General features: G+C 43.3%; 1 protein-coding gene across 4 annotated transcripts in view; it reads right to left on the bottom strand.

Moving 5' to 3' along the window:
- LOC307180894 (uncharacterized protein) overlaps window positions 1-12443 on the bottom strand; it is a 64460-nt gene that overhangs the window by 51490 nt on the left and 527 nt on the right. Inside the window, exons 1-4 of one of the 4 annotated variants that reach the window (XM_079911455.1) lie at window positions 11643-11683; window positions 11368-11515; window positions 11169-11263; window positions 9543-9605 (exon numbers count right to left, since the gene is read on the bottom strand). In XM_079911455.1, the coding sequence (XP_079767581.1) occupies window positions 9543-9605; window positions 11169-11261 (156 nt within the window). In that variant the 5' untranslated portion in view covers window positions 11262-11263; window positions 11368-11515; window positions 11643-11683. Of the gene's footprint in view, window positions 1-9542; window positions 9606-11154; window positions 11264-11367; window positions 11684-12443 lie in introns of those variants that run through there. The other 3 variants (XM_079911454.1, XM_079911456.1, XM_079911453.1) reach the window with 3 other exon arrangements.

Raw genomic sequence — 12443 nt, 5'->3', positions numbered from 1 at the left:
CAGTAGGCATAGAGGGAACTTACCTCAATATAATAAAGGCCATATATGACAAACCCACAGCCAACATCGTTCTCAATGGTGAAAAACTGAAATCATTTCCTCTAAGATCAGGAACAAGACAAGGTTTCCCACTCTCACCACTATTATACAACATAGTTTTGGAAGTTTTAGCCACAGCAATCAGAGAAGAAAAAGAAATGAAAGGAATCCAAGTCGGAAAAGAAGAAGTAAAAATGTCACTGTTTGCAGATGACATGATACTATACATAGAGCATCCTAAAGATGCTACCGGAAAACTACTGAAGCTCATCAATGAATCTGGTAAAGTAGCAGGATACAAAATTAATGCACAGAAATCTATTCCATTCCTATACACTAATGATGAAAAATCTGAAGGAGAAATTAAGGAAACACTCCCATTTACCACTGCAACAAAAAGAATAAAATACCTAGGAATAAACCTACCTAAGGAGGCAAAAGACCTGTACTCAGAAAACTATAAGACACTGATGAAAGGAATCAAAGATGACACAAACAGATGGAGAGATACACCATATTCTTGGATTGGAAGAATCAACATTGTGAAAATGACTCTACTACCCAAAGCAATCTACAGGTTCAATACAATCCCTATCTAACTACCAATGGCATTTTTCACAGAACTAGAACAAAAAATTTCACAATTTGTATGGAAACACAAAAGACCCCGAATAGCCAAAGCAGTCTTGAGAAAGAAGAACGGAGCTGGAGGAATCAGGCTCCCTGACTCCAGACTATACTACAAAGCTACAGTAATCAAAACAGTATGGTACTGGCAGAAAATCACAAATAGAGATCAATGGAACAGGATAGAAAGCCCAGAGATAAACCCACGCACATATGGTCACCTTATCTTTGATAAAGGAGGCAAGAATATACAATGGAGAAAAGACAGCCTCTTCAATAAGTGGTGCTGTGAAACTGGACAGCTACATGTAAAAGAATGAAATTAGAACACTCCCTAACACCATACACAAAAATAAACTCAAAATGGATTAAAGACCGAAACGTAAGGCCAGACACTGTCAAACTCTTAGAGGAAAACATAGGCAGAACACTCTATGACATGAATCACAGCAAGATCCTTTCTGACCCACCTCCTAGAGAAATGGAAATCAAAACAAAAATAAACAAATGGGACCTAATGAAACTTCAAAGGTTTTGCACAGCAAAGGAAACCAGAAAGAAGACGAAAAGACAACCCTCAGAATGGGAGAAAATATTTGCAAATGAAGCAACTGACAAAGGATTAATCTCCAAAATACACTAGGAGCTCATGCAGGTCAATATTGAAAAAACAAACAACCCAATCCAAAAATGGGCAGAAGACCTAAATAGACATTTCTCCAAAGAAGATATACACGTTGCCAATAAACACATGGAAGGATGCTCAACATCATTAATCATTAGAGAAATGCAAATCAAAGCTACAATGAGATATCATCTCACACCAGTCAGCACGGCCATCATCAAGAACTCTACAAACAATAAATGCTGGAGAGGGTGTGCAGAAAAGGGAACCCTCTTTCCCTGTTGGTAGGAATGTACACTGAAACAGCAACTATGGAGAACAGTATGGATGTTCCTTAAAGAACTAAATATAGAACTGCCAGCGATCCCACTACTGGGCATATACCCTAAGAAAACCATAACTCAAAAAGAGTCATGTACCACAATGTTCCTTACAGCTCTATTTACAATAGCCATGACATGGAAGCAACCTAAGTGTCCATCGACAGATGAACGGATAAAGAAGATGTGGCACATATATACAATGGAATATTACTCAGCCATAAAAAGAAATGAAATGGAGTTATTTGTAGTGAGGTGGATGGACCTAGAGTCTGTCATACAGAGTAACCTAAGTGTTCATTGACACTTTAATGGATAAAGAAGATGTGGCACATATATACAATGGAATATTACTGAGCCATATAAAGAAATGAAATTGAAGTATTTGTAGTGAGGTGGATGGACCTAGAGACTGTCATACAGAGTGAAGTAAGTCAGAAAGAGAAAAACAATTACCGTATGCTAACACGTATATATGGAATCTAAAAAAAAAAAAAGTTCTGAAGAACCTAGGGGCAGGACAGGAATAAAGACATAGACTAGAGAATGGACTTGAGGACACCGGGAGGGGGAAGGGTAAGCTGGGACGAAGTGAGAGAGTGGCATGGACATATATATACTACCAAGTGTAAAATAGATAGCTAGTGGGAAGCAGCCGCATAGCACAGGGAGATCAGCTCGGTGCTTTGTGACCACCTAGAGCGGTGGGATAGGGAAGGTGGGAGGGAGACGCAAGAAGGAGGGCATATGGGGATACATGTATACACATAGCTGATTCACTTTGTTATACAGCAGCAAATAACACAACAATGTAAAGCAATTATACTCCAATAAAGATGTTAAAAAAAATAGAAAGTCAGGCTAGTAAAAACTTCACGTTTCCAGGCAACACCCAGCCCTTCTGGGTAGTAATATGTTAAGCTCTTTAGATTAAACTGCAGAAGATGCTGAGAGGCTGGGTGAGTGGGCTGAAAAGAAGCAGGTGAGCGTTGGTGTAGGCAAGTGCAACATAATGCTCCGAGAAAAAGAATCCCATTAACCACTCAAAATAACACACCGAGCAATCAAGCCTCCTTTGTACAAATCCTTGGGACATCTGCATCCAACATGAAAGGGCTAACTCTACTATTAGACAAATGGAGTGACATAGAGGTCATCCAGCTAGAGATGAGGATATGGAGGCCAAGGTACAGAGCTGGGACTAGAACCCAGGCCAGAGGACTTCACCAGGAGCACGGCCACTGATCAAGAGCATTAGCACTGACGTATCAGTGGACAGATCAAGGGTCTTGGAAACAGTGTGGTGTAATGGAGGGAGTACAGGTTTTCGAGCCAGACACATTCACACTTCCCTCCATTTCTAGCTGTGTACAAATTAAGCAAGTTGCTTAATCTTTTTGAGTCTCGGTTACCTCAACTGTAAGATAGGAATCATGACACATACTTTCCAAGGTTGTTATGAGTAGTAGAGATATTTTAAAAGTGCTCTACAAAAGAATATGAATAGACATTTCCCCAAGGAAGATATACAAATGGCAATACACACATGAAAAGATGCTTGACATCACTAGTCTTTATGGAAATGCAAATCAAGACCACAATGAGATTCCACTTCACATCCACCAGGATGGCTATAATTTAAAAAAAGCGGGGGGTGGGGGGGAATAACAAGTGTTGGTGAGGATGTGCAGAAACTGGAATCCCAATACACTACAGGTGGGCGTGTAAAATGGTGCAGCTGTTGTGGAAAACAATTTGGCAGATCCTCAATAAATTAAACAGAATCACCATATGACCTAGCAATTACACTCCTAGGCGTATGCCCAAAAGAATTGGAAACAGATGTTCAAACAGAAACTTGGACATGAATGTTCATAGCAGCGCTATTCACAAAAGCCAAAAGGTAGAAACAGCTCAACTGTCCATCAGCTGATGAAGATATAAGCAAAAGGTGGTATATCCATACAATGAAATATTATTCAGCCATAAAAAGGGATGAAGTACTGACACACATCACAACGTGGATCAGCCTTGAAAACACTATGCTAAGTGAAAGAAGCCAGTCACAAAAGCCAACATATTATATGATTCCATTTATATGAAATGTCCAGAACAGGTAAATCTAATAAATTAGAGACCAAAAATAGATTAGTGATTGCTTAAGGCTAAGGGGTGGGGAATGCGGGATAAGGGGCTGTTAGCTAAAGGGCTTCTTTTTGAGGTGATGAAAATATTCCAAAATTGAGTGTGGTGATGCCTGCACATATGTGTGAATATACTCCAATCAGTTGAGTTGTACACTAGGTGGGTGTGTGGCATGTGGATTATACCTCAATAAAGCTATATAGATAAAAATAATGTGTTCTACAGACAGTGATGTGTCAGTAAAGGTTTAACATCTGGCTCTCAGAGAAAAATGTCCTAATTTGCAGTGTTTGATGATTTCCGTGGTAAAAGTACTCCCTTGGGCAATTTCAGGTGACCAATATGATGTCAGTCAACGTGGAGTTGTGCAGAGATGTGTGGCATTACAGTATAATAAAGTATTTGCGATATACACATACAATGGACTTAAATAATCTCAAGATAACAGATAATAGCCAAGGTGATGAAACAATTAGGAAGTGATGTGTTTTGAGTATTTATTACCTTTTTTTGAATGTAATTCATTTAACTGTATGTTTATGTAATTTAATTTTTAACCATCACTTGCAAAATTCCTGAAAACGGAACAAACCAGTACACCAGCTCTCACAAACCAGTACAGACTGTCTCTAGACTGTCTCTACTACACTGTACCACAGAACACTCTTTTTAAAGAATTTCACATGAGCAACTTCTAGAAAAATGCCACCCTTTGCATTCCTCTGAGCAACAGCTCTAAAATTTATATGGTCATTACTGTTTGGCTTGAAGACGTTGATTTCTCCCCCTCTAATGCTGATATCTGAGCATAGCAGAAATATTTTCCTAAACGTAGAAACATAATCCTATTTTCTGTCAACTCCATTTTAAGGCATTTTGGCCCCATGTCTACAGCCAAAAAGCAACACTAACAGTTCGAGGAAGGCACCTGAGCACACTTGAGGAACTGTCTTTCTCTGGTCAACCCACAGGCTCCGCAGCTCCCTTCTGATTCTTAACTTCCATCAAGCTCATTGCTTTGAATCAAACCTCCAAGTCTTAATTCAATGAAAAACAAAATACAAATTCGCTGTTGAAAACTCCACAGCCCCTAATATTTAATGCAGAGCCATGGGAGGTTTGAAGTGTTTGGTACTTTGAATATTCAATACTAATCGGTGATACATTGGTTCTAGCCACCCAAGCCCTCCACTCAAGGAATACGCGTTGTAGAACGCGGTAGGCCGTTCCAATGCTCCTGGCACCTGACACTGCACCAAAGTTATGCTGTGAAACTCTAGAGCCTTTGGGCAAGTTGACTCAAGAAGAGTTAAGTGTGGTTCCAAAGATGAGAGGGTTTAAGTCTTTCCTGCCCTGAGGATGACAGTAGGCAAAGCAGCTACAGAGAGTGGGCTCTGAAGTTATCCAGATGCTATTGGGGTGACTTGGAGCAAATTATTTAGCTTCTCTAAGCCTCAGTGTTCTCATCTATAAAATAAGGAATATTAACGATAGCCACCTCACAGGATTGCTGGAGAATTAGATGAGATAAGGCATATAGAGTTCCTCACATATCAGTGTTACATTTTAAAGAATTGCTTAGGATAGGGAAGCAAAACAGTGTAGCAGCTAAGCACCCAGGCTGTAAATTCAGAGTCAGTCCTAAATTCAAATTCTAGCCCTGCCTGTTCCAGAGTGACTCTGAGTAAGCCACAGCTCCTTTCCAAACCTTTGGTTCCCCATCTATAAAGTGAGGCAAATGATCACAGTGCTCATTAAATGATCTGGGAGAGTTCAAGTGCAAGGTACACTGTTAAATCCTCAGTAAATGAGAGCTGCTAGCCTGCCATGAAGGGATGGACACAACTCTGTAAGCATTTGGGAAGAGTTCACATTGTGTTCCCATCACAGAGGGAAGGTGGGGCAAGAACACCGATTACTAAAACACAACGGTACACTGATGAGAGCCAAGACGGGGTGCTGGGAGGCCTGATGGTTCCCTTAGAGAAAGGTGAGTGTTCTAATGCTGGAGGTGGGATCCTGGACACACAAACCATTCGCTTTGGGGTTTTTTTCCCTCAGGGACTTATTTTTACATACAGCTTTATTTAGGTATAATACATGTAGATTAAACTGCACGTATCTGAAGAGTACAAGTTGATGAGTTTTGACATAGGCATACACCACAAACCATCACCACCATCAACATAATGAACATTTGTGTCATCTCCAAAAGATTCTTCATACCCCGTCCCTCTCTTCCCCCGCTCCAAGGCAACCACTGATGTGCTTTATGTCACTTTAGTTTGCATTTCTGGTATTTTCTGTAACAGAAATCACACAGTATGTACTCTTTTTTGTGCGGTTTCTTTCACAGCATAATTATTGTGAGATTCATCACGTTGTCATCTATATCAACAATTTGTTCTCTTTTGGGCTAAGTATTGGGTTGGCCAAAAGGTTTGTTCAGGTTTTTCCGTAAGATGTGGAAAAATCCAAATGAACTTTTTTGCCAACCCAATAGTATTCCGAGGTGTGAATATACCATTCACCTGTTGATAGACACTGGAGTTGTTTCCAGTTTTTATCTATTACAAATAAGGGTGCTGTAAACATTCATGTACATCTTTGCATGGACAAAGGCTTTCATTTCTTTTAGGAGTAGAAAAGCTAGGTTATATGGTCAGTGTATATTTAATATTTTCTTAACCAGCCAAACTCTTTTTCAATGTGGCTGTCCTATTTTACATTCCAAAAGCAGTGTATGAAAGTTATAGTTTTTCCAAATATCCTCATCAACTATATGGCAAGGATTTATGGAGAAACAGGGAGTATTATGATGTGCCTTTGTATGGTTTTCATGTTTCTTGTGCTTGAGTTTTGTTGAGGTTCTTGGATCTGTGGGCTTATAGTTTTTATTACATTTGGAAAAGTTTCAGCCTTTATCTCTTCAAATCATATTTCTGTCTCCCTAACTTCTTCTGGGACTCCACTTACACATATATTAGGCCACTTGAAATTGTCCCACAGCTCACTATTTCTCTGCTTACTTTGTTTTCTATCTTTTTTTCTCTGTGTTTCATTTTGGACAGTTTCTATTTCTATGTCTTCAAGTTCACTAAACTTTTCTACTGCAGTGTCTAACATGCTAATAATGTTATCCATTGTATTTCTATCTCAGAAATTATATTGTTTATCTCTAGAAGTAAGATTTAAATCTATTTTCTATCTTCTATGTCTCCCCTTGACATGCCTATTGCTTTCCTCTACCTTCTTAAATATATGAAATATATTTTTAAGCCATTTTACTGTCTGTCGTCCAATTCCGCCATCCATGTCTATTTCTTTAATTTCCATTTGCGTGGAATACCTTCTTCCATCCCCATCCATGTCTATTTCTTTAATTTCCATTTGTGTGGAATACCTTCTTCCATCCCCATCCATGTCTATTTCTATTAAAGGACTTTTCTTCTCAGTATGGGTCATATTTTCCTATTTTGCACACATTGTAATGTTTTATTGGAATTCAGACTTTGGAAATTTTACCTTGTTGTGTGCTAGAGATTTTTGTACTCCGTTAAATATTTCTGAGCCTTGGTTTGAGTTACAGTAAAGATACTTGGAAACAGCTCAACCCTTTCAAAGCTTGCTTTTAAGCTTTGCTATGTGGGACCAGAACAAACTTTACACTAAGGTTAACTTGGCTCCACTGCTGAGGCAATCCTCTCTGAGTACTCAGTCTGATGCCCTGTACATTATGAAGTTTCTTCTCTCTGGCTATTGAGAAACTGAACTATTCCCAGCCCTGTATGAGCTCTAGAAATCACTCCACCTACCCCTTTTGAGTCATTTTTTCCCCAGCCTTGGGTAGTTTCCTCACATGTAGTCAAAGATTTGAGGGGTACCTTTTACAGTTCTCAAGAGCTCTCTCTCTCTGGGAGGCTCCTCTCTGGTACATTACCTTGCAAATTCTTGCCACTCTTACTTACCTCCCTGAATTCTGACCTCTGTCTCCTCAGTTTAGGCAGATGCCTAGGTTCAGCCTGGGTTCCCAGCTGGTAAACTTTCTCTAGGTAGTAAACTGGGGCAATTGTAGGGCTCACCTCATTTGTTTCCCTTTTCTTGAAGACCACTGTCCTGCATTCCTGTTTTCCAGTGTGTGACAACCATCATTCCATATATTCTGCCCACTTTTTTAGTTGTTTAAGGTGGAAGGATAAATCCAGTCCCTGTTACTCTTTCACAGCCAGAAGCAGAGGTCCAGCTTTCAGTTTTTAAATAGTTGAGTTGGATTAGTTTGGGGATTTTTAATAACACCCAGATATAAAATAGATGGAATCAGTCAAAAACTGACAGGATCCTTCGAAATTACCTAACACCTACCCCACCAGATTTGGTGGATTAACAGAACTGAGATCAGACAGAGGAGCAGATCTTCCCAAAGTCACACACCTAATTCTAGCCACAGAATTAGGACTAGAAATCAGGTCTCCTGCTCTTTATTTTTATTCCATTCAGTTATTTTCTGCTGATTTTCTCTTCCAAACCATTTTATTTGGATAGTTATAGCTTTGAAATCTAGACCTTCTGTCCTGCCCAAGCCCACAAAGTGGGCAATATTAGCTCACACCCAAATGGTACTTAATTTCAAGTGAATTTTGCAAACACAACCCCTAGGGTTAGACTAAAGTGAATACCAGAGCAGCTCATAACACTGAAAAACTTAAATACCCCCGTGGGTAGGCACTCCAGAACAAAACCATATATTTTTCCCCACTGACTTATTATGAACTCACTGTGCAGGAAGGAGTGTGACTTAGAATTTAGATTGGCTACTTTAGTCATTTCACCACCTATGGGAACCATGTATCTTACAAAAAGAAGCCATTATCACTGCAACTGCATTTGTCTTCCCACAATTTTTGCAATTCATCTGGATTCAAAATTTTTGTCTGGGCTGGGTCTCTGGGAGCCTTTCTTTCTGGCTTGCCTCTTGACCCTTCCAAGAAGCAGCCTAGGAAATGCCCCTGCGTTGGAGTCAGAACAAGTTTTACCTCTCAGCTCCAATACTTACTTGCTGTGTGACCTTGGGTAAAGTTACTTAACCTCTCTGTAAGGACAGGGAGGGTACTGGCATACATTGATTCTAAAGCACATTTCTTTTCGCATTTTAGCATCTTTAAAATCAAGATGCATATTGCCAGCAGCGGTGTGAAGGTTAAATTTGCAGCTTTTTATTCTTAATGGTATATGATGTCTTGGATTCTAAAAATACTGTATTAATCTCTAACTTGTAGAGTCTCCTCAAGGATTAAATAGGATAAAGCAAGTAGAGGGCTTGGCATGCGGCAGGTGCTCAAGGACTCTTGCACTCCCATTGTTACTGGAACCGATACCTGGCTGGGTCCTGGGCCTCTGACTTCCCTCACCTGGCAGTTGGTACATGCATCGGGGCAGTCTGATGAGGTGAAGAAGTCTGGGAAAACCAGGCTGGCACGTTGCTGGCTGGTGTTGCAGCTTGTGATTGTCATCAGGCCCTAGAGCCTTTCTAGTAGCTTCCTGCCCTCCAGCCCTGCCCCATTAATACCATTTGCCTGATCTTACCTCTGCTGCTACAGAACTATGAAGGTAGGGAAATGGACTAGGTGGCTTCTTGAGCCATCATCCCAAACTCTCCCTGTCTCATCCCAAAGAACCTCCCCAGAATCTAACAAAGCTTGTCAGTTGAAGGGCTCTCCCAAGGCCATCAGAATCAGAGCCTGCGGGGCCTGAAGCCAAATCCACATTCCCCAAGGGCCCCCACATACCTCCACTTGGGATGCTGATACTTGCATGCCTTTGAAATTCAAGGACACCCACTCTACTCCTGCCTGGAGGGAAAAAAAGAGGAAACAGACACCTGAGGATTAACAACCCTCAAACAACTCCCTGTACAGAAAAGTGGCTTATATTTCTTCCCCAGGGCTCCCTAGCCTTTCGTACTGTCTCCGGCAGGCAGGCTGGCTTTGGTTGCGGAGGCCTCATCGCATTCAGACTCCTCTGCTCCCCATCATGTCCCGTGGCACTCAGGGGTGCAGCTGCAGATTCCATGAGGCCACCTCTCTGAGGCACCCACCTTTAACTGTACCTAGAGGTTTTCTTCCTGTGCCCTGCTGGATCCCAGCAGTCCAGGGAACTCTTGGGACCACAGTGAAAAAGGAGGAAAGAGCAGGATGGACTGGACTGGCCTTTGTCTCTGGCCGTTTCTCGCACCTTGACAGCCTCCCAAGTGATTCTAAAATATGGAGTCTGAGTGAACTGTCACTTGACAGTGCGTGCCACCCAGGATTCTGAGCCATGGCCAGTGTGAAGCTAGGAATTAATAACTGTGAGCGATTATCATGGAAACTGTCTCCAAGAAAAACGACTAGGTTTATACCATTCAAACTTGGGAAGATAAAATCAGGCTTAGCCAAAAAGACAAAAAAAAAAAAAAAAGACAAGTGATCTACAGCAAATGGTAGGACTTGAAATCCTAAGAGCATCCTGGGGCCTGATTCTACACCTGCCTTGTTCCCTGTCCAAAGGCATGGGGTGCAGGGGGGAGGGGGCGGATCTCCATCAGGCCCATCAACCAACTCAGAATCTTGTGTCATCCTAGACCCTCCCCAACACCTCCTTGCCCTTATCGCTCCCCATTGTCAATTTGGCCTCTCTATGGGTCTCTGCTCGGCCCCCTCCTTGTGACCCGTCCAGACTGTCTTTCTCTCCTGCCACAGCCTCCTTCCTGCTCTTTCTACATTCAACAGCTCGCCCCCCAACCCAGCCCTGCTTCTAGACCCTGGAAGAACAGAAATCTTACCACATCGCCCTGCACAAAAACCACCAATGAAAAATGAAAATCGTTTTTAAAATCATATCTAATCTTATCATACACTAGATGATAACTTTAACGTATTGGTTTAAGCGCCTTCATATTCTGAATTCATGTATAAAAAATATATAGGCCTCTTTAAACAAAAGTATTTAGGGGACTTCCCTGGCGGTCAAGTGGTTAAGACTCCACGCTTCTACTGCAGGGGACACGGGTTCGATCCCTGGTCAGGGAACTAAGATCCCGCAAGCCAGGCAGCACGGCCAAAAAAAGAAAAAGTATATAATTTTATACCCTGATTTTTTTCACTTATTAAACCTCCTTCAAAAAAAATTTTAAAAATCAATGAACAATAATTGCAAAATATTTATTGTTGTTAAGATTGGATGGTGAGAACAATGGGGGGGATATTTTATTATTCTCATCATATTTGTGCATGTTGGAAACTGTGCATAATAAAACAAACCCTCAAAGGCCCTCCAGGGATCTCAGGATGAAGTCCAAAGTCCCCAGACCGACATTCAAGGCCCATGAGGAGCTGCCCCTACCCCATTTTTCCATCTCACCTGCTGGCACTCACCATGCTGCAGCCTCTCTTGGCACCCAGCTCTCCCCTGCAGCCCTCTTTGCCCGTGCATCTCCTTCTAGAAGAACAGTTCTCCCCTTCTGTCATGCCTAGAAAAGGTTTCATTATCCCTTGGAAACCAGATGCAAATGACTCCTCATCTGGGCCACCTTCCTGGACACGACCCTCCCTTCTGGGGGCCAGGTGAACTTACATTGTGGTGTTTGTCCGCCTGGTAAAGAGCAAACACTCGATGTGTACGTGTTTGGGAGAGTCCAGAAAGTCTTGGTTAATAGAGCAGGTGCAACATTTACTTGAACTTAGGCAAGTAGGGTAATCTCTCTTGGCTTCTGCTTCTGTCTCTGTAAAATGAGGATAATAGCAGTACTTATCTCACAAGGCTGGAGGAAGGATTGGGCGGTATTCTCTGTGGAAACAGTTTACCACAGTACCTGGCAGAGAGAGAGAGAGAGAGAGAGACTGACTTACAGACAGACTTCAATCAAATAATAAAGTAGATAATTAAGCAGCTTGTCTTAGAGGAAATGCTCCCAAGGCCTAGAGGAAAGGAACTGCCGTTTAGCTCTCGCTGGGAGCTAGAGAAAATTGTGGCAAATCGGTGATATCAAAGTCACTTCCTCTCTCGGGCCCAGGGGCGGTTCATACTTGAGGGGGGTGGGTGTGTGTGGGGGTCTTCCAAGGTCAAGGCCCCAGGGCCCGGCCCAGTTTTCTGCTTCTCTTCAGAAGAACTGTGCAGGTCTGGGGCCCGGCCCTGGCCCGAAATCCGGGGGCTACAAAGGCATGGCATTTGCAGGAAAATCAGCCCCGTTGACGATCCCCAGTCTCTGAGGTCTCCAGTGAGCTCGGACCGCCCGGGGCGTTGATGCGGGGTGAGAATAGCTAAGCGGGCCCTGCGCAGTGCCGCCCGCCCCTCCGGGCGCCCGCGGCCTCGTGCGTCAGCTGCGCGGGCGGGGGCCGGGGGGAGGGGGGCGCCGCAAGGTGAGGGCCCCGCGCTGCCTTAAGACGCCGCGCGCCCCCGCCGCCGCTCAGAGCTCGCAGCGCGCCGCGCCGGCCGGACGGGCGGGCACGGGCGCCCCGCTCTCGCTGCTCCAGCCGCCCGGTGCCAGCTCGCGGCCGCCGGCGCCTCGAGAGGCCGCCCGGTCGAGCGCGCCGAGTCCCGAGGGACAGGCACGCAGCTCCCGCGGCGCGACGCCTTCGGCAGCAACAGGTAAGCGGCCCGGCTCCGCTCCCCGCGCCGCGGGCCCTGCGCCCCGCCCGGCCCCGCGCTCC

Source organism: Stenella coeruleoalba, assembly GCF_951394435.1.
Source record: "Stenella coeruleoalba genome assembly, chromosome: X".
Taxonomy (NCBI): Eukaryota; Metazoa; Chordata; class Mammalia; order Artiodactyla; family Delphinidae; genus Stenella; species Stenella coeruleoalba.
Note: the sequence above shows the minus strand (reverse complement) of the source record. Positions and strands in the feature narration are given on the sequence as shown.